Source organism: Monodon monoceros, unplaced genomic scaffold, assembly GCF_005190385.1.
Source record: "Monodon monoceros isolate NGI ecotype Baffin Bay Population unplaced genomic scaffold, NGI_Narwhal_1 Super_Scaffold_5, whole genome shotgun sequence".
Lineage (NCBI taxonomy): Eukaryota > Metazoa > Chordata > Mammalia > Artiodactyla > Monodontidae > Monodon > Monodon monoceros.
Genome location: NW_021703782.1, coordinates 77,094,913 through 77,116,743, shown reverse-complemented (window position 1 = coordinate 77,116,743; position 21,831 = coordinate 77,094,913). Strand labels below are relative to the sequence as shown.

General features: G+C 52.1%; 1 protein-coding gene across 2 annotated transcripts; it reads right to left on the bottom strand.

Moving 5' to 3' along the window:
• Positions 1–106: 106 nt before the first annotated feature.
• GLIPR2 (GLI pathogenesis related 2) lies at positions 107–19,988 on the bottom strand. 2 transcript variants are annotated; one of them, XM_029203881.1, is made up of 5 exons: positions 19,893–19,988; positions 10,083–10,191; positions 9,623–9,726; positions 7,727–7,804; positions 107–717 (listed from the first exon to the last, which is right to left on the bottom strand). In XM_029203881.1, exons 1-5 carry the CDS (start codon positions 19,903–19,905, stop codon positions 557–559), a joined length of 465 nt encoding a protein of 154 aa, XP_029059714.1. In that variant the 5' UTR covers positions 19,906–19,988; the 3' UTR covers positions 107–556. The 2 variants fall into 2 exon arrangements, with proteins under 2 accessions (XP_029059714.1, XP_029059715.1); XM_029203882.1 differs by lacking the exons at positions 7,727–7,804; positions 9,623–9,726 and having other exon boundaries at positions 651–717.
• Positions 19,989–21,831: the final 1,843 nt, after the last annotated feature.

Sequence of the window (21,831 nt, the reverse complement as noted above, 5' to 3'; positions counted from 1 at the left end):
TGGCTTACAACGGAGAAATCTCAGTAATTCTGTGAAATGGAGCCCCTGCCTACCCCGTGTCTCCGATGGAAGCTGCTTTATATTTATGTGTTTAAAGCTGTATATTGTGTCACATTTGATGAGGGTTTAATATTCTTAAATATCTACCAAAAGTAGATTACAATGCATGAAGGTCACATAAAATGAACTTCATTTTCTCAGCATCACAAACATTTGGAATACAGAAAGTCCAGGGATGGATATTATAAGTAAGAAAGGTACAAAAGGAGTTTGCTTAAAAAATTTTTTTTAAGTTTAAAAATTGATTCCCCCCCTCCCAAAGTCCAAATAATTGTAGTCTAGGGAACCATCAAGGTAAAGCCTTCATATGCTCCTTTCTTTGGTAAGAATGAATTCATGCAGAACTGTAAAACCGAGTGTGTGCTCAAGAGACTCATAGCATCACACAAGCAAGCACATACACCCACAGGGACAGACACACAGCTGAGTTTTTGTTGTTCTAGGCACTTCAAATCCAAGTTCTTAAGTCTGCCACCTTCCCGTTACATTGGACAAATTACTTCTTTGGAGGCAGGACATTTTCTTCAAAGAAGCCCTGGTTGACGACATTCCCTGCTGGGAAGTATCTAGCCACCACGAAGGAGGACCCATCACTTGCAGATGCCTTCCCCACTCCCATCTTCTTTGTATTCTTCCATACCATGGCAGTGAAATGTCCTGTAGGGGAGCAGTCATGGGGAGAAGGAAACAGATTAGTTAGCAAAGCCTGGAGAATGATGTTTCAAGGGACTCTTGAACCCCTGTGCCGTCTTGCCATGCTGTGAGAGGCTTGATCTTCAGCCACCAATCAGAGGAAGGAGACACAAAACACTGACCAATTTTCTAATGCATCAGGTCCTCTCAGTCAGCCACAAAGACCCTACTCATCTCACTCTCTGATGCCCAAAGGTTTCATGGTCTCCCAGAGATCATGGCAAAGCCCAGAGACCCCAACAATTAGGATGCCACCCTACCTGGCACCTGCTTCCACCCCTCCCCCCAAACTGTACTCTTCAAGGTCACCAATGATCTCCATGTTCCTTCCCAATGGTCACCTTTTGTCTTCATCTTACTTGACATCTCAGGAACATTAATGGAGTCGACTCTTCCGCTTTTCAAAGGACTCTCCTCTTTTGGTTTCCTCACTTGGCATTCCTCCCATGTCACTGCCTCTTCCTCTTCCTCCTCTATCTCACTTGTGAATATTGGAGGACCCGCATTTCCCAAGGCTCAATCCTGGGCTCTCTTATCTTTTCTTTTCGCACTCTTCAGGCAATTTCATCTTTCCCTGGCTCCCAAATTTCTTTCTCCAGCCCAAACCTCTCCTCTGTGTTCCAAACACAACTACTTACTTGACATTTCCACTTGGATGAGTCACAGGCCTCTCAAATTTAACCTGCCCAAACCTCACTCTTGATTTTGGTCCCTCCCATTTCCATGTCTGGTACCTCTGTGCACAAAATCCTCAGGGTGGCTCTGTATTCCTCCCTCCTGCTCATTTCCCCACAACAACCCATCATTCAATCCTGAAGAAGAATCGGAAGGGTAAGCTGTGACAAAGCGAGAGAGTGGCATGGACATATATACACTACCAAACGTAAAATAGATAGCTAGTGGGAAGCAGCCGCATAGCACAGGGAGATCAGCTCGGTGCTTTGTGACCACCTAGAGGGGTGGGATAGGGAGGGTAGGAGGGAGGGAGACGCAAGAGGGAAGAGATATGGGAACGTATGTATATGTATAACTGATTCACTTTGTTATAAAGCAATTATACTCCAATAAAGATGTTAAAAAAAAATCCTGAAGAATCTAACTCCAAAATACATCTCTAGTCCATCCACTCCCCAAACCGTGGTCTCAACCGCAAACTTTTCTCACTTGGGACCACTGCAACAGCCTTCGCCTGGCTCTCCAGAAGCCACACTTGCTGCCTCAATTCACTTTCCACTGACATAGCCAGAGTGATCATTTTGAGACATAAGTCATATCTGTTTACTTCTCTGCTTAAAAATCCTTCCATTGTTTAGTCGTACCGAAAACGAGAGCGAATGCTTTGCCCCAGTGGCCTCGTTTCCATTCCTTGAACACATCCGGTTATTTCTGACTATAAAGCCTTTGCACACACTGGCCGCTGTATGCAACGCTCTTCTGATGACCAGCGTTTTCTTGTCCCTTAGGTGTCAGCCCAAATGTCACTTTTTCAGGGGCTTCCCTGGTGGCGCAGTGGTTGAGAGTCCGCCTGCCGATGCAGGGGACACGGCTTCGTGCCCCAGTCCGGGAGGATCCCACATGCCGCGGAGCGGCTGGGCCCGTGAGCCATGGCCACTGAGCCTGCGCGTCCGGAGCCTGTGCTCCACAACGGGAGAGGCCACAACAGTGAGAGGCCCGCGTACCACAAAAAAAAAAAAAAAAAAAAGTCAATTTTTCAGAGAGGCCTTTCACAATTACTCTTATTTCCTGAACACCTCCCTCCCCAGAGTCTTATTGCATCATTTTCCCCCTCGTATCATTCTTACCATTTGCAATGATATATTTGATTATTTGCTAATTGTTTGGCTCCTTCACTAGGCCATGAGCCCCACATGGGCAGGAACCAAATTGATTTATTCATCAAAGTACATGCAGTGCCCTGGCACAGCCTGACACATGGAAAATGTAAAATAAACCTTTGTTGAATGAATGAATGGAATGAATGAGTGAATGAATGAAAAGCATATGGAAGAACCATCTTGGACTAAGTTCTGGCACCACTGGAAATGCAGGCTTTCTACAGTTTGAGCTCTTTGAGACCTTGACAAGTTAGAGCCTCCTTCAGTTCCCTCTGCTCTGAGCCAAATAGCCCAGTTCCTTCTCAAGCTACTGCCTGCCCCTCCAGGTGCTTCTGTGGCTTGCCAAAGCTTCCCAGCATCATTCTCTCACTGTTCAGGCTGCCTGCCCCTCACTCACTGGTATTTTCAAACTGCTAACATAGCTTAGCTTCTAACTCCCCTCCTGCTTTGGGGTCAAAGAGCTGATGCTGTAACATACTCTTTGCTCAATGACCATACATTCTCGTCTCCTGGGAGTAGAGACTGGGAGTTCATCCTTTGCACCTTTCTCATAGAGATCCTTTGACAGGTCAATGGGATATTTACTGCCATGTCACAGAATGGCATTCATTTTCGAAAACAACCCCAAAGAGATTATATTTCCTCTTTGAGGGCAGGCACCATATCTGTCTTATTGACCATTGGGCTTGGCACATAGTAGATGCCCAATTAATATCTGATGAAGAAAGGAAGAGACAGAGGGAAGGAGGAAAATTGTGATCAGAGTAGCTAAGCTTCCAGTGGCTGGTTAGGAAAGAAAGAGGGCAACCGCTTTATACCTGTTAAGATGGAAATTATTTAAAAAACAAAACCAAATAACAAATGTTGGTGAGGATGGGGAGAAATTGGATCCCTTTTGCTTTGCTGATGGGAATGTAAGATGGTGCAGCCACTGTGGGAGACAGTATGGCAGTTCCTAAAATAATCAAATACAGAATTACCGTATAATCCAGTAATTCCACTTCTAGGCATACACCCAAAAGAACTGAAAGCAGAACTCAAATATTTGTACACCAGTGTTCATGGCAATATTATTCACAACAGCCAAAAGGGGGAAAGAAAACAACTGCCCGTCGACAGATGAATGGATAAACAAAATGTTGTATGTATACACAATGGAATATTATTCAGCTTTAAAAAAGAAATAAAATTCCGACATATGCTACAACATGGATGAACCTTGAGGGTATTATGCTAAGTGAAATTAGTCAGACACAAAAGGATAAATATTGTAGGATTCTTACCTATATAGGTAGAATAGTCAAATTCATGGAGACAGAAAGTGGAATAGTAGTTACCAAGGCTTGGGCTGGGGGTGGTAGGAAAGGATAAGAGTTATTGTTTAATGGGTTTAGAGTTTCAATTTGGGATGATGAAAAAGTTCAGCAGATGGATGGTGGTGATGAGTGCGCAATGACATGAACGTACTTAATCCCACTGAACTGTATGCTTAAAAATGGTTAAAATGGTAAATTTATGTTAAGTGTATTTCACCACAAAATAAAGAAAGAAAGAGAAAGAAAGAGGAAGAAAGGAAGGAAGGAAAGAGACAGGCTGGTACCCACACTCTTCCATTCAGGGAAGAGACAGAGTTGATATTTCCCGTCGTGTCTCGTATTTGGTAAGGACTAAATAAACCTTCGTTAATTAAATTGTGTTGTTTCCCCCTATAAATGAACTCCATTTTTATAATTTTGAAATTTCGGTATAGTTTATTTCTTTGTCTACATCCCTAAAAGATTTGAGTTTACTAAATTCTTTATGAAGATAAGCAAACATAAACGCTAATCAGTAGGGTTGCTGTGATACAATCGAAGCAAGAATGAAAAGAAAACAAACGCTAAGTACAATTATGCATCCCGACCACACTCATCCTTAAGCTCATGTTAACCGCTGCTCAGTACACTTTGATTCTCACCTCAGAAAAGAAGAAACACTACTTTCCAATTCACCCTTGGTCCTTACACTTTTTTTTTGGGGGGGGGCCTTACACTTTTGAGTCACATTTCTTTCCCATCTCCAGGCTGTCAGCAGGTGTCACTGCTTCTAGAGACTGTCTTGTCTTTTCTTCTTCTTCTTTTCTCTTGTGTTTTTTTTTAATTTGGCCACACCATGAGGCATGTGGGATCTTAGTTCCCCAACCAGGGACTGAACCCGAGCCCCCTGCATTGGAAGCATGGAGTCTTAACCACTGGACTGCCAGAGAAGTCCCTTAGACTGTCTTTCCATTAAGGCTCAGGCCCTTTTTCATACAAGGCTTTTCTCCAAGAGACCACATGCTTTGGCCACTGACCCACCCACTCTCTCTGCCACCCAGACAAGGAAGAGCTGCCATTTATCCACTGGTTGCCAAGAAAATAATTACAGACACCACATGCGCACCAGCAGTGTGAATGCCCGTGGAAGCCTATTCCAAATAGATGAGACTAAGTAATCCTTCTTCTGACTGGAGAGGTTTCTGTCTGCTCAGAGATAATTAAGCCTGGGTATTTAGAGATGAATTAAAGGACACAACTTCCTTAGCAACCATCAGATACACACTGGTTTCTAACCCTAAACTACTAACAGCTTCCTTCTTTTTCTTTTTTTTTCCTAAAGGGATCACATCCTCTTTCCTGCTATGGACCCAAACTTCCTAGAATATGCATCTGAAAAACAAGTTGAATAAGTTACAGTACATCCTTGCAAGAGAATAATGCATAAGAAAGAGAAATCTCTTTCTGTATTGATATGGAACAATCTCTGCCAAGCTGCTGTGTGAACAAAGCAAGTGCAAAACAGATCATCTATCTGACACCAGAGTATAAAAAAGGGAAAAGAGAGCATTTACACAACTGCTGGTTCAGAACATCTCTAGAATGATCCACAAGAAACTGGTATTACTGGTTGGGAGGGAAAGCGCTGGAGGCCAGGAACGGAAGGAAGACTTTCCACCTTATACAGCTTGCAAATTTCATGTCATATAAAAGTATTATTTATTCAGAATAAACAAAGCCTACTCATTAAAAGAAAACATAAAGGGACTGCAGGAAGCTATTTTTCTCCGGCACAAAGCATAGGACAGTGTCCTTCATCACAAGACTTTGACCCAGGTGGGGTGCGGTAGGGACAGATTACAGGATATTTCAAAGGCCTTTGCACCTGCAACATGGACTCAGGGAACCCCTGAACCATGGTGCAACAAGAAGCAGCTCTGGGGGAGGCTGACTCATGGGGGATGGGCCTAAGCATCTTTAAGGGTCTTGCGAGCCCCGCTTATATCACCACCCAAAGCTGTGCTCCTGTCTGAGGATCAGGCTCTGTGTGACCCAGGCATTGTCCACTGGCACCTGGGATGGCATAGGGGCTGGAGGCCCTGGGGTTTTCCTCTTTAGGGCTGGGAGATGTGGGGCAACAGACAGGATCACAGGGGGTCAGTGGTCACGGAAAGTTGAGTCCCATCTCCAGTTCTGACACTTGAGAGATTCCCACCTTGGAGCAGGGGCCATGTAAAAAGCATCAGATTGAGAATAGAAGGTAAACAGAAGTCTCTTCCCCTTTCTGGGCCTCAGTTTCTCTTCTGCAAACGGGTGGAATAAAGCCCCACCTTCAAATGGTGTTGCAGGGTTACGTGGTCATGGAGGCAGAGATGCTTTTCACTGTCAAGTGGCGTGCACACACGAGCAACGCCAATCACTTGCTCTGACACATGTCTGATTGCCCAAGAATCTTGCTCAACGGAAAAGGACGTCCAGATGCTGTGAAATAAAACGTCTTCTGGACACTGATCTTTATGAAAAGAAGGCCAGGTTCTGCCTACACGTCCTTAATCACTGGTAGGAGGTTGTCACTGTTCCCTCCCTCACCTCTCAAATCTAATTGCCACAGAACCAGCAATTCTCACTCAGGGCCTGACAGTGGCCTCCTTGTCCTGCCCCGCAGGGCAGACGCTTCTACCTCTCCCCACACGACTGCAAGAACCCCTGCCCAAAGGGGTGAGCACAAACCACAGGAAACGGTGACTGGCTCTGAGAACATGTCACTTCCTGCTTCTGAAGAAGCCTCCAGAGAGTAAGCCGTAAGTGGCTCCATCCATGGGTGGGATGGGGTGGGGTAGAGGAATGGGGGGTGGGCAGAGAACCCCCTTTTCAGTTTCCCTGGTGCCTTCTGGTCAGAGAAATTCACAGCCTCTTCCAACCCATCCCGGGCCCTGGGTGCATGTGAGTCGGTCCTGAGGAAAGACAGGAGCCTGGTGATTGCTGCTGAGGGGCAGGGGGGGAGCCCAGAGCTTGGAGCAGCTGCCCGGGGCTTAGTAAGCTAACCATTTACTGCTCACTGGGGAGGCCTATGCAAAGGCTGATGGTCCTGTGGCCAGTTCCCTGCATCTAAATACCGGCTCTCAGAACGTCCCATAGAGGCCTCAGCCTTGTCCCTCTCCCTTGGGGACAGGGAAGAACAGGGAGTCGACCCTAGTTCACACAACTAATAGTGCCAGAGCTGAGACTAGATCCAAGCTTTCTGCATTCCAGGCTCTCCTGAATGACAAACTCGAGTATAAACGTGAAGGGAGAATGCCTGGGAGGCTGTGAGGAGTGAGGTGCAGAGAGGAAGGATGTGAGGGTGTGGGGGGAGGAGGGAGCTCAGACCAGAAGAGCCAGCAGCTTGGCCCTTTTCTCGATGGCCCCAGGAAGCCACTGGCAGCTTAATCAGGAGAGCAGCGTGGGCAGAAAGGGTCTTAGAATATTCTGGCTGCTGGGGAGCAGGCTGGAGCAGAAGCGGGATGACAGGTTAAAAGCACTGAGGCATCACTCCTGGAGAGGAACACTCAGCGACCTTTGAAATCCACAGCCTCCTTATATCACACTCCAGTCAGGCGAAGAGCTTTGGGCTGGTGGAATCGGCAGCTTGGGTGCTCTTGGATGGAGGGGTGTGTGTGTGTGTGTGTTGGGAGAGGTGTTGGGGAAAGAGGGTTTTGCCCTCTGGGCAAAGTCAAACCAGAGAAATATGGAAGAGGTGAAACAGGAGAGAAATGATTGATTTAGGGTTAGCTCCTCTCTGAAGTCAGACCCAAACGGCAACCCAGCGCAGGGCCGGGTCACTGGTGTGACCATGTCACTCACCTGTCCCGGAAGTGAAGCCAGGCTGCTGAAAGTTGTAGCTCTTTATTTCACTGTACCATCTATCAGCCACCTCCTTTCCTGTATGGAAGAGACAGTTTAAAACTCCCTATTCCTTCCATCTCCTCCCATTAACCCCAAAGCACCCATCCCACAGTTAGACGTCTCATAAAGCACCAACGAGCTGACACGGGGACTCCTGCCCATGAGCACATCCAGGCTGCAGGGAGGGCCTTGTTAGGGGTTGGAAAGAGCCCTGGCCTGAGCTCAGGGGACCAGCATCTGTGTCCCTGCCCCGACACTAATTCACTGTGTAATCCTGGGCAAGGCCTGCCCTGTTCTGTACAATCGGGTTGAATGCAACGTACTCCAAGGGCTTCTAATGATGCTCTGAGTTTCCGGGAGACCACACCTTCATCCCACCGCAAGTCTGGCTCCTGAAACACCCACAGGAGGAAATGTAATTGGGCCGGTGGGTCAGGGTCTCCACTGCAGGCAGAAGGGTACTCCCCTGGAGCATCCACTGGTCACAGCATTTCCCTGGGAGCGGCTGATCTCAGGGCCAGAGAGCTAGGAGCCTTGGACCTCAGAGCAGTAAGTCCTGAACTTGAATGAGTGCACGAATCACCTGGGGCTCTTGTTAGAATGCAGATTCTGACTTTGGAAGATCTAGGGTGGAGCCCTGAGTCTGTATTTCTAACAAGTTCCCAGGTGCTGCTGCTCATCCGTGGACCACACTTTGAGGAGCAAATCCTTTGAGAACAGTGGCTACACAGAGGCCGCAGCTGGGGAGCTGTTCAAAATTACTGATGCCTGGGGCCTGCCACAGGCTGACTGTATCAGTGTCTCCGGAGGAGCGATCCAGGCACTAGTATTTTTTGAAAGCTCCACAAAAGATCCCAGTGTGTAGCCAGGGTGGGGAACCACTGCCCTAGAGATGTCCTACCCAACCCCTCTCTGTAGAGATGGGGAAACTGGGGCCAGGGAAGGTAGCAGATTTGCTCAAAGCCCCCCAGGGAGCCAGCGCGAGGAGCCCTGTCTCCTGCTGGCTCTCTCCCACCACTCTCCCTTCTCCCCGCCAAGGCCCACAGCCTGAGCCTGGGGAGGGGCTGCGGGCCTCAGGCTCCTGCTTTCCCAGGGAGCAAGCGCACACTTCTCCTGGAGGGACTCTGCCCCAGGGAAACCAAGAGGACTCCCAGGGCCTCCCCAGGGAACTCCCAGGAATGTGAGGCCGGGGAGGGAGCAGTCATTCTCCCGAGGGAGTTTGGAGAAAGCTTCAGAGCACGAGGTAGCTCTCTCCAGCATTTTTCCTAAAAAGCCACGACAGCCTTGTCAGAGCCAGGAAGCTCAAGAATGTTCGGTCAGTGTGGTGGGATCACCATTCCAGGCTGTGACCTTGGATGAGAAATTGTCTTTCCCATTATTATTACTTTTTCCAGCACGGACAAAAGCTCTATTGCATTTTTTCTCGCGAAGAAAGTTAATACACAAGCACTGTAAATATTTCCAGAAAAACGTGAGGAACGTAAAGTCCTTCTGAGGCTGGGGATGCTTCAGGGCCCGCAGGGTCAGGCCGAGACTCAGCACCGTCTCCCCGCCCTCACTCCTCTGCTGGGAGCTCTTCTGGAAGGTGGGTGGGGCCGGGCAGTCTGACTCATCTCTGTGTCCCTGGCAGCCAGCACAGGCCTGGCCCTGAGCTGGCCATCGGAGACCTTGTGGTGAGCTGCAGTCAGCTCCTGGGAGCAGACAGACAGCTCTGGGGTTCTCTTCCCTTTTTCTGGGCCTGTGGCTGCATCACGGCGACAACACCACGGAGGGCGCTGGGGCCAGGAGGGGCGTGCATGATGGATGTCCTAGGCCCGGCTCAGGCAGGAGCGGGGGAGCCGAGAAACGACTCACCTGTCTGATCGTAGGATGCCCACGCCAGGTTCTCCCCGCACTGGCCACGACTGGACTCCGGGCTGTGCTTGAGGATCCTCGTGCTGGCCAGGGCCTCTGAATACCTGCCGGAGTCCACGGTGCTTCCTTAGAGCGAGTACGGCCCAGGGAAGCCCCCAGAGTAGGAGCCCTAACCTGGTGTGGCTGAACTTCCTTCCCTGCCCTGGGCTCGCCGAGGCAATCGGGAGCATCACACCTGCAACTCATCTAAGCACCCACTCCAGTCCCATTTTACAGAGGAACACACTGAGGCTCAGAGGAACAATGGGACCTGCCTGGGTAAGTGGCAGAGTGGTTATTCAAGTCTGGCTGTATTTGCCCCCCAACCCACATCCCTCCTGCCTTCCAGAGCCCATCTGGGACTGCAGCAGTGGCAGCACCGGGAAGGGCCCGAGTTGCCCGGGGCCCTGGGGGGACTCACTGCTGAGCCTCCCGGTTGAGCTTCTTGCAGAGCTTCAGCGGGGCGACGCCATGCTGCTTCCGGTACTCATTGTGGGCCTTCAGGACCTCGTCATTAAACTGCTTGGAAGCTGCAATGATTTCAAGATGGAGACTGTCTCAGCGTGGAGAAAAGAGCCACGGAAAGTACGCCAGCAGGCTTCAGAGCAAAGCCCAGCTCAAACCTCAGGCCACGTGCCCAGGCTGCTGCCCCGGTCTCTGCACATTGATGCCCCCTGCACTACGCAGGGCCCCATGGGGCATGTTAGGCATTTGGATCTTTATCCAAGGCAATGGGAAGCGACTGAATGGGGGCGGGGGAGTAAGCTGAGGAGAGCTGTGTTTCTGGAAGACCCTGCTGGCTGCTGAGTGGGGGATGGACTGGAGGTGCAGAGCAGATGGTGGGAGGCAGGACAGGAAGCAGCAGGACTTCTGCAAGAAAATGTTTGAAGGGGACTGGGTAGCTCAGAGCGGACCTACAGTGCATGGTCAGGGGGACTGGAGGTGGGAGCCCAGAGAGAACAGGCCTGGCTGGGGTGGAGGGGTGCCTGCACTGTCCCGAGAGAGAGGGACAGATGAAGAGAAGAGGACCAACCAGGGTAGGACAGCATTGGGAAGCAGAGAGAGGGGAGAGTGTGGGAAACAACGTGGTGGTGGGGTGGGATCAGCTGGGCTCAGGCTTGCAGGTGAGGGAAGAGGTGGAGCCTGTGTCCAACTGGGTCACAACCTCAGAAAAAGTAAGGCCAAGAAGTGGTGAAGCCAAGGGTAGGCCAGGTCAGTAGTGGACAGAGGTCACTTCAATTCGGATCTGAAATGGAACCCCATCCATCCCACATCCTCCATCCATCTCTCCACCACTCATCCATCCACCTATTGATTCATGATCTAAGCATCAACATCCAACCACCCATCCATCATCCATCCAATCCCAACCCATCCCTCTGTACATCTGCTCTCTGAGTGCCTCCTCTGTGCGAGGTCCCATATTGTACACTGGGGGTCCAGAGACAAATCAGCCATGTCCTGCCCTCAAAGAGCTCACACACAGAAGGGAGACAGCCTTGTAAACAGACACTAGCCAACAGCGTTGTAGGGCCAAGGTGCAGGTGAGCACAGGTCAAGAGGAACTCAGAGAAAAGCAGCCTAACACGGTCTGGGAGACCAGGAAGGTGACCCCTGATTTGAGGCCCCACAGATGTCCGGACAGGAGCTGGCCAGGCTAAGATTGTGAAGGCGCAGAGCGCAGCCTTAGGAATCTGCGAGTCCCCCCTCTCCCTCCCCCCACCTCCCTCACCATGGAAACGGGGGGTGAGCTGGGTGAGTTATGAGCGATGGCCACAGAGGGTCCATAACACTGAGCTAGTCCCCTCTGGCGGGAGCCTGCCCCTGAGGCCTGGCCATGGGCAGGGAGGGTGTAAACCGGAGGATGAAAGAAGCACCCCTCCGTCCACTAGCCCAGGTCACCTTCACCAGCCACCTTTCTGCTCCTCTGCTGTCTTCCCCCAGAGGCCATGGAGATGAAGCAGCAGGGGTCCTCTTCCCCTCCCTCAGCCAGATCCCTCAGGTCTCCTGGGCCTTCAGATAGAATCCCACTGGGCCTCTGAGGGGATGTGAGGGAAGAAGACCCAGGGCTTGCCCTCCAGAGCTTTGGGCTAGACGCCAACCCAGCAGACGGAAGGAAACTGCAGGCTATGCCAGTGGTGGTCGAGCTTTCCAAGAGGTTTCCAAGATATCGGACAGCGAGTGGTCCTGGCCTCAAACATTCCAGGGCCCGGCAGGGCAGTGCAGTGGGGTCCAGTCAGAGTAATGTGGAGAGAGACAGGGACAGCGGCGGGAGGGGGTGCTGAATGCCAGGATCTGGGAGATCTGGGTTGACAGGCAGAGATGGGGAGATGCTGTGACAAAGGCGTGGAGGTGAAAACCCTGGTGATGGTAACTGGGCACAAGGCAGAGGGTGGAGCTACCACCTGAAGTCTCAGGCCTCTGTGCCCAAGAGGCCGGCCAAGCCCTTGTTGGAACGAAAGACAAGGATTTGGGGTTTATTGGAGGGAGGGGGGAAAAGGGAAGATGCTGTCTAATGGGTATAGAGTTTCAGATCTACAAGATGGAAAAGTTCTGGAGATCTGTTTTACAGCAATGTGAATCTACTTTACACTACACTAAAAAATGGTTAAGATGGTAAATTCTATGTCATGTGTTTTTTACAATTTAAAAAAAAAAGATTTTGGGTTTAGCATGTTCCTGTGGACAATGGAGTCACAGAGGCTTTTAAAGAATATCTCAGGGGCTTCGCTGGTGGCGCAGTGGTTGAGAGTCCGCCTGCCGATGCAGGGGACGCGGGTTTGTGCCCCGGTCCGGGAAGATCCCACATGCCGCGGAGCGGCTGGGCCTGTGAGCCATGGCCGCTGAGCCTGCGCATCCGGAGCCTGTGCGCCGCAACAGGAGAGGCCACAACAGTGAGAGGCCCACATACCGCAAAAAAAAAAAAAGAATATCTCAGGAGCAAGTGGCGGGAGCCACAACAACTCACGGGAACCGCACTGGAGCCTCGCTGACAACACGCTAAGGAGTCAGCTGGGTGGCGTGGCAGCCAGAAACCCACGGGGCGATGTGTTGCACAAGCCAGTGTCCAGCTGGAATGCTTCACCCAGCCCAGGCCCCACCTTGCATTAGAGGCAGTAAGAATCTGAAGTGTGTTCAGAGATGGTGATGAGGTGAAGGAGGGGCTGGATATGTGGTCTTATAAGGGACGGTTGCAAGTACAGGAGAAGATCAGACTTTGGAAGACACCATAGAGGGCCCTGCTGAATTCTGGGGCCCCACAGGGCAGAGCTGGGGCCAGTGGGTGGAAAAGCCAGGATGACAGATTTCAGCTCAGCCTAAGAAAGATCTTTCTCTCCATGAACGCTTTCTGAAGACTGAAAAGGCTACCTCGCAAGGTAGTGAGCTCTCCAGCAGTGGGGACAAACAAGCAGGTGATGCCTCTCAGAGGGATTCAGGCACTGAAGACCCAGTCAGATGACCTTTAAGTCCCTTCCAACCCTGAGATCCCATAAGGTCCCATCAGGGTAGGGGTGAGAGGAGGCAAGATGACCGACTGACCCCAAACTTCCAGGAGTTCATAGCTTGTCTAACGAGTGATCAAGGTAAGTGTATGTGTCCATGCAAGGGCAGGTGTAGATACACACAAAGTGGCAGAAGGTCTCTGAGTGACAGACCTGGCCAGGCCCATACTAATATCCCTTCCAGCTCCTATGTCCCAGGCAGGCCACGGTGGGACACTACGGGAGATGCATGGGACTGAGTGGCATGGGCAATGGTGACCACAGATGTATCAGGGAAGGCTCCCTGGAGGAGGTAATGAGGAGGCAAAAGCGCAGAAAGGGCCAGTGTGGAAGGGACCTGATGTATCCCGGGGCTGTGTGGAGGAGGTGGAGATAAGGGGAATGGGTGGGTCGCTAAGGTGAAGCCCGTTTAAAGACAGCTCTGAGTGCTGGGGTGAGATACACTGGACTCTGGAGTGCTCAGGCCCTGCAGTCTCCTTGGCAGAGGGGACATAAGGCTGCTAAAAACTAGGTCACTGCACTCCCAGAATGTGGGAAGTAGTGAAACAAAAGTGAAAGTTCCTGCGCCCAACCTAAGCTTGTAGCCCAGAAGCTGAAGCCAGTCATTGATCCCAGCAGGGCCAGTGCCCTGGGCCAGGGTTCCTAGGAAGGGGTCAGGAGGGGTGCCCTCTCTCTCTGCCCCTGGCTGGGAGGCCTGGGGGCCCCATAACCACACCCCTGGCTGGCTCACTGGTCCCCTCTCACCACAGCAGCCAGTCCCAGTCCAGGCGGCCCCTGTGAGCAGAACCTCAACCTCAGGGAGGCAAGATACCACTGATGACCACACCCAGAAAGAGGCACACCTCACTTCTGTAGAAAAACCTGAGAGCAGATAAACATAAGGGAAAAAGGAGTCAAAGAAAACCCACCCATCCCTGCCTGATGCAGGGAGAGCCCTCAGAGCCACCCCATGGTTGTGGGGGGAGAAGAAGGGAGGGATTATGCCCTCATTTTGTGGGAGGGTAAGCTGAGGCTCAGAACTCACACAGCCTCAGGGTACCAGCCTGGAATGAAGGAGGACCTTTCTTCTGCTCGATGGCCAGCCATTCTAGGTGCCAGGCCTGTGCAAGATCTGATTTACTTCTCACCACCATTGTGGGAGCTTCCACTACTGTACCCATTTTTTGGATGAGGAAACTGAGGCTCAAGAAGGAAATAACCTGTCCACATTCCTACAACTGGTCCAGAGGTAGGCCCACGAGGAGAGAAACCCTGCCCTTAACCCCACCCCACCCCAAGGGTCACGAGACAGAGGAAATCATTGAGAAGAGAAAGATAGGGCCACCAGTCCCAGGAGGAGGATCAGCCTAGTGGGGTTGGCAGCCGCCTTCAAATCTCTGAGGGGAAAGAAGAGGAAGAAGGAAGAGGAGAAAAGAACTAAGATTTCTCAAGAGCCTCCTCTGTGCCAAGGCCTTTATAGACAGACCATCGTGAGGGGCCCCAGAGGAAAATCAGGGGCTGTGGAGTAGAAGCTCCAGGGGGCAGACCTGGGGCTTAAGGCCAGAGCTGTTGAAAGGTGGAAGGGGCTGCCTGGGCCTGGCTCCTGCAGCTGAGGGAAGGCGGCTGGCCAGGGCGGTCCCTGCCGCTTGGAGGGTGCAGGCATCTTGGGTGGGGCTGGACTGGGGGCTCTTGAAGGTTCTTTAGGGCAGAGCTTCTAACTGTTGAATAAAGAATCTAAGGAGGTCCGTGCCCCTCCTCCCTCACAGCTGGTGGCTGGGACGGGCTCCTCCCTCAGCATCCATCCTCTTCGGAGGCCTCCCAGAGCCCAGCTGACTCATTTCTCAGCCCTCGCCAGACTCCCCACCAGAGAGGCCCAGGACCATCAGGGGCCAAGGCAGGAATTATGGACAGGCCCCTTTGGTCCCCTGGCAAGAGGCTAGAAGGCCTTTGGGGCAAAGCTGGTTTTATTTGGTCCCCTGGCAAGAGGCTAGAAAGCCTTTGGGGCAAAGCTGGTTTTGCTAGTTTATCAGAAAGAAAGAATAAAAAGTTGATTAAAAAAACAAACATATGGGCTTCCCTGGTGGCACAGTGGTTGAGAGTCCGCCTGCCGATGCAGGGGACACGGGTTCATGCCCCGGTCCGGGAAGATCCCACATGTCACGGAGCAGCTGGGCCCCTGAGCCATGGCCGCTGAGCCTGCGCGTCCGGAGCCTGTGCTCCGCAACGGGAGAGGCCACAACAGTGAGAGGCCCGCGTACCGCAAAAAGAAAAACAAAAACAAAAAAAACCCAAACAAACATATATACACTAATATGTATAAAATAGATAACTAATAACCTCTGTATAAAAAATAAATAAAATAAAATTCAAAAAACAAACAAACAAACAAAAAAGCAATGAGTTCCAGATGAGTAGCTCTTTTCAGCTTGGGTTCCAGGAAATTCAAGAGGCAAATCCCAGCTCTGCCTTTTACTAGCTGGGTGACCTTGGACAAGTTGCTTCATCCCTCTGTGCCTCATTGACTCCATATACAAAATGGGGATAACAGTATTCACCTCATAGGGTTGTTGTGAGAATTAAATAAATTAATCTTCGTAAATGCTTTAGAACAGATCTGGAGCAAAGTGAACAACTATAGTTCAACTAAATGTCAGCTATAATTATTATCATTACTGTTGGGCAGAGGAGCCTTTAGCCTCCTAAAGGAGGCTAAAGTCCAAAGTTCCTCCTGGCCTTGGGGGAAACTGCCCCCATCAGATCCCTTCCCAGATTTTAACAGGAGCAGGGCTGCTGGTATTTAACCTGGCCTTTGATGACCTCTTTCAGTACCTCTGAGCTCAGATATTTACTGAGTAAGTGAGCACAAGAACAAATGAATGAGATTCTCACACCATCACTGGGTAAGCCTGAGGACAGGATTCTTCTCATTACAGAGGAGGAAACTTTGGTCTTCAGGAGGACACGTGAATTGCCCGAGGTCACACAGTGAGTCCACATTAGAGCCAGATCTAAGAATGTCCCTCCTTTGCCCCGATCTCACACACTTTCCACCTTACATGCATCTTCCTTTCCCTAAGCAAGAATGACAAGGATGTCCCAGTGTATCGGCTGCCCCTTTGTGATGGGCAATAGTCACTGAAGGGCTGAAGAAGCCAGGGCAGAGAGGGCGCTTGCTCTCACCAGCAGACAGGTGGTCCCCTCTCCAGCCCTGCCTGCCACCACTCAGGCCTGCCCGCCAGCACTGGGCAAGTCCCTGCCCAGTGCCAGGGCCCTGCTTCCCCACCTGTGTGAGAAGGAAGGATGACATCTGTGGTTTTCAAAATAGCTTCAAAGCAGGGAAACCCTTTCTTTGAACCTTTCTTTGGAATCAACAGATGAAAATGGTACTGCTGGGACTGACCTGGCCACATGGCCTCCCCCTGCAGAGGTGTGAGGGCCCTGCTCAGTAGAAAATTCAGATTAGTTGGTCCCTGAAGGTCTTTCTGCTCTGATAACCTCTGGGGCTGGGAGATGTGGGTCAAGGGATAACAAGATTCTTAGAGACAATTAGAGGGTGTGTGGATGTCCCTAAGGGCCAGAGTCCAGGCTGAGAAGCAGAATGACAAGTGGTTATTGTGGTAGAGGGGACAGCACCCAGCTGGGAAGTCAGAAAGCTGGGTACAAATCCCAGTTTGTCTACTTATTGGTCAGGGTGTGAGCTTGGGCGAAGTACTCAACCTCTGTAAATCTATTCAGCTGATAACAACTGCCTCACGGTGCTGTTACGAAAGTTAGTAACACATATGAAATACCCAGCTCCAAGCCTGGCACACAGCAGGAGCAGAATAATTGGTGATCACTCTTATTAGGGAGTATATTAGAGGCTTTCACTGAGCCCCAGGCCATTGCCTTTCTCTGCCCGGCTGCAAACTGAAGCCCAGCAGGGAGACCAGGGTCAGTGGCCGGACCTGGAAGTCTCTGAACACTGGGCCAAGTGACTCCTGGAATTTAAGCTGTTTTGGTTATGTGACACTTTTCCAGCAATGCCCGCTACCCCAACAGCTCTGGGGTATATATGAGGTTGAAGATTAAAAAGAGATGGGCTCCTATGCAGGGATGAGGAAACTGAGGCCCAGAAGAGGCAGGCTCCTTATGAAGGTCTTTGTGGAACCACAGAAAGCCCCTGGGTGGATACACATCTGTGATGCCGCCTGTCTTTTGGGCACAGACAGCCTCAGGCTGGCGGCCCGGAACATCAAGGTTGGGCCCGTGTCACCCAGAAAAGTCATTTTCTCTTGGAGACCCTTAGGGGAGCCAGATACTATCCAGGGGGCTCAGAGTCTTCGGGGCGGGGCGGGGGGGAGACAAATAAAATGCATGTGGCTAAGGGCCAGCATTCTGAAAGGTCCCTGGGTATATGTGGAGGGTGGGCATGGGAAGGGGGGTGGAAACTGCCTGAACCACCTCTAACCTGTCTTCCACCACCATCCTGCTCGACTCTGTACCTCCAGTCCTGGAAGGTGTCATCACCTTCCTGCACCCAGATTCATACCGCTGACCTTTCCTTCTTATTCACAGCAAGTTAGTCACCAAGTCTGCTCGAGGCTACCATTTCAAAATTCCATCGCTGCTTCCTCTCCAGGCCCTTAGATGTCTCTGTCATCTCTTGCCTGAGTAACTACAGCAGCCTCTCCGTGACCCCCACCTCCACCCTCTTCCCATCTGATCTGCCCTCCACCCTGGAACAGCTCTAGTCCTGTGGCTTTGAGATCGATGCTTTTCAATGGTCCCCCAGGTCCCATCGGAAAAAGTCCAAAGTTCCAAGACACTCTGGGGTCTGACCACCTCTTCCAGGAGCCTTCACTGGACGCTTGGGCAGAGATTTTCCCCTCCCCTGAGCTCTCACTTCTCTTCATCTGTACCTGTCTTGTGGCTTAGATTACTTTCCACCTCTTACTGGAGCCATGTGGTGCCTGTCTATCCCCCCAATCCGCTTTATGGTGCATTTCATAATCCACATGAACACTCCTGAGGGCAGGGGCCATGCCCTCCGCAGCACTGGGTCCACAGCTTGGTACAGAGCTGATAGATGGTGGAATGGAAGGATGAGAGGGAGGGAAGGAAGGATGGAGGGAGGGAGAGAGGGGGAGAGGGATGAATGAACAAATAGAAGATAGGCACCCAGCAGTTCTGGAAAACTGTTTCTTAGGGAAGAAGCCAGAAACAACTGATTAAAATGTAGCTGTAGAGAATTTGTGGATTTTCTCCTAATCTATAGAGAAAGGAACTGATTTCCCAAGTAGGGATCTCAAAGTGCCCTCTCACATCTTCCATGCTCGTGTCCCCGCCCTCCTCTCCCCACACCCGCCACCTATCACATTCTTCTTTAACTGCAAGCCACCTTTCCATACTGTAAAAGGCCCTGGGGATGATATAGGCCATCCTCCTTGTATAGATGAGAAACAGAGAAGGAAAGGGCTTTGATTGAGATCACACAGCAAGTGATTAGCAGAGCCAGGGCTGAAAGCCAGACCTGTAACTACAGATAAGGGCAGGTTAGGACCAATGCCAGAGAAAACTACTTACTCCCAACACTGGTACCTCATAAGTCCAGATCTTGAGGACAGATTCAAGAAGAGACCCAGCCTTACCCATCTGAGGCTGACAATCTCAACTTCCCATGAAGCAGGACTTTTGAACTCTGTTCAAAAGCTGTTCATTAAAAAGCCTCCTGTGAGGCAGGAACTATGCTGAGATAGACATGGTCCCTGGCTGCCAAAAGTGAGGAGTCTGTGGGAAACAGATCTTTGGCTGGGTAGTGTCCCAACCTGACTGCTGGGAGGGCTGCAACAAAGAAGACACCAGGTGGGGAAATCGGGGTGGGCTCCCAGCACAGGAGTTGAGCCTAGAAAGATGGGGAGGATTTTCAACTTCACCGAAGTGGGAGAGGTGGAGTGCTGGTGGTGGTGGTGAGCGCTGGGAAAGGGAACCCAGCGGAAGAGCTATGCCCAGAGCACAGCTGAGTGCAGGGGGAGGAAAGGGGCGATGATCAACTCCCAGAGGGCCCCGCCGTGGGGCTGAAGAATGTGTACTCTTTTCACCTGCAGACAATGGGATGGAAGGTGTTAGGGAATGACGGCACTTCACCGGGACAGCCACCGTGGTGAGGATGGGCCGCGACAGGTCAGAGAGAAAGGGGAAGCCGTTGTTGGCAACCGTGTGTAGCCTGACTGAGTCTGGCACCGGGTAGGGGTGGAGGGGCACTTAAAGGAGGAGGGACAACGACCGAAGAAAAGGATGCTCAGAGCTGTCTTTCGGAGGGTTGGTCGGGGCAAGCTGTTTTGCAGGAAGAGAGGCTGTCACAGTTCTGTGGCTTTTTCCAACTCTAACCCTGTCCTGAAACAAAGCAAAAGCCACGCCTTGGCCGGACGTTGAGCGCTAATCCCATCAGCGCCTGGAAGCCCTCCCTGACGCAATCTCTGGCTCGCAGACAGGAGGACCCTCCCTCGGTCTCGCCTTCCTCCCTCTCTCCCGAGGGCCCGACGGCCACCCCGACTTCCTGGCTGCCCCGGAAATTGCCCGCGTCGCGAGCCCCTCCATCCCGCACCCAGTGGTCCCGGAGCGCGGCCGGAACCGTGTCGCCCGGGCGGAGGCTGTCGACCCGCTCCCCGGGGATCCAGCCCACCGCGGGAAGAGTGACAGTGAAGACCCCGGAGCCTGGGGCTCCGAGCCATCCCCGCACCCCGGCCCGGCTGGCACGGCGGGCTCACCTGATTTGCCCATGGCAGGCTCCGCGCGCTCTTCGGCTCCCGCTGCGCTGCGCTGCGCTCCCTGCCGGCCCTGCGCCGCTCCGAGAGCCGAGGAGGAGGCCGGGCTGCCGCAGCTCCTCCCCCGGCGCGGCCCGGCCCCCGCCTTATAAGGCAGCGGCAGCTGCAGGAGGAGGCGCCTGGGGCCACACCGCCGGCTGTCTGGAGGAGGCACCGCGCGCCTTCTCGCCCTGCTCCCGAGAACTTGCCCCGAGTGGGGACCCCAGCGACCGCTCAGGGCTCTCCAGGTGCGGACGAGGAGCCCAGGGCGTACTGGATACCTGTCCCTCTCGGGACACTGAATGGGGATGCAGAGGGAAGCCCACGCCTCTCACCCTGTTCCTGGTAGATGCTCAGCAACTGATGCGCTACGGGGACCGCGGGGCTCACAGTCGAGGTGTGAGGGTCGGTTCCGACCCGCGTCACCAGGGGTCGGTGCTCTTCCCGCCGCGGCCTGACCCCCACAAACCCCTAAGGCCCCGAGCATGCCGCCTTCCCCTCCCCAGTGACCCCGGGCTCCGAAGGGCATCTTCGTCCTCTCCCCAGCACACACCCTCTGGTGCGAGTCCAAGTGGGAGATGGGCACTCCCCAACCCTCCTGCGTGGCCGTCCCAGGGAGGCTCCTGCAGCCCCTCTCTGACCTGCCCTCTTGTCCCTCGTTGCCTGTCACACCAAGCCAAATCCCCCACCCCTGAAGTCAAACTAGACTTTTTTGCGGGGTTGGGAGGGCTCGCCAAGCGGCTTGCGGGATCTTAGTTCCCAGACCAGGGATCCAACCCGGCCTGGCAGCGAAAGCGCTGAGTCCTAACCACTGGACCGCCAGGGAATTCCCCAAAGTAGACTTTTTGATATTCCTCAAACATGTTCTGAGATTCCTCGCCTCCTTGCCTTCCTCAGGCTGTTCTGTCAGCATGGGCTGCTGGCCCATCTCTGCCCATTCAGGTCCTACCCTTCCCTCAGGGCATATGGGTCCCTTCAACTTCCAGAGGTCCTGACCTTTTCTGGCCTTGGGGCAGTGGTCAGTACACACCTGGCACTGGGGAGACTTGGTCTCAGTCACAGCCCCACCCCGTGTGAGAAGAGTGGGGAATAAAGACATAGCCTGGGGCACCTGTGTGAGATTCCCCAGAGTAACTCCTTATTGGGGAAGGGGCTCAGTAAACCCTAATTGAAGGAAGCTAATTTTAAGACCTTTCAATAAGTGGGCACTGAAGTGAACTGATTTGCTTATTATAAGGGTAGACCTTTTTTTTTTCTTTTTTTTGGGGGGCTGTGTTGGGTCTTCGTTGCTGCACGCGGGCTTTCTCTAGTTGTGACAAGCGGGGGGCTATTCTTCGTTGCGGTGCACGGACTTCTCATTGCGGAGCACGGGCTCTAGGTGCGCAGGCTTCAGTAGTTGCGGCGTGCAGGCTCCGTAGTTGTGGTGCACGGGCTTAGTTTGCTCTGCAGCATGTGGGATCTTCCCAGACCAGGGCTCGAGCCCATGTCCCCTACACTGGCAGGCGGATTCTTAACCACTGCGCCACCAGGGAAGTCCCTTAAGGGTAGACTTTTTAACACCAGGGGCTTCAAATATCCAGTAGGGCAAGGCTGGGCACTGCCCTCTTTATTCCCTCCCCTACGTCAGGCAAATACATTTACTGTAGTTTCATACTTTCAAACAGCATCAGAGGGGACCAAGTTGCTGCCCACTCTAAATCCAAAGAGACTTCTGGTGCTAGGTGGGGGTCTAATTCCCTCTGTTCAATTCCTCTCCCATTTTGCCAACAGATCCCCATTGAAATGACCAAATGAACCCAGTAGGAAGAATTCCATGTCACCTCTAGAATCTCTAGAAGGTGGTTTCCATTGTAAACAAAACTTCAAGGTGGTGCATGGGCTGAGATAGCTGAGCACAGTGGAG

Bases quoted from the DNA above. Each gene is read 5' to 3' on its own strand.
- GLIPR2 (XM_029203881.1), bottom strand. The intron at 9,727-10,082 runs GTGAGTCCCCCC...GGACTCCGGCAG, and splicing joins CTCAACCGGGAGGCTCAGCA to GTATTCAGAGGCCCTGGCCA. The intron at 7,805-9,622 runs GTGAGTCGTTTC...TCTTCCATACAG, and splicing joins GGCATCCTACGATCAGACAG to GAAAGGAGGTGGCTGATAGA.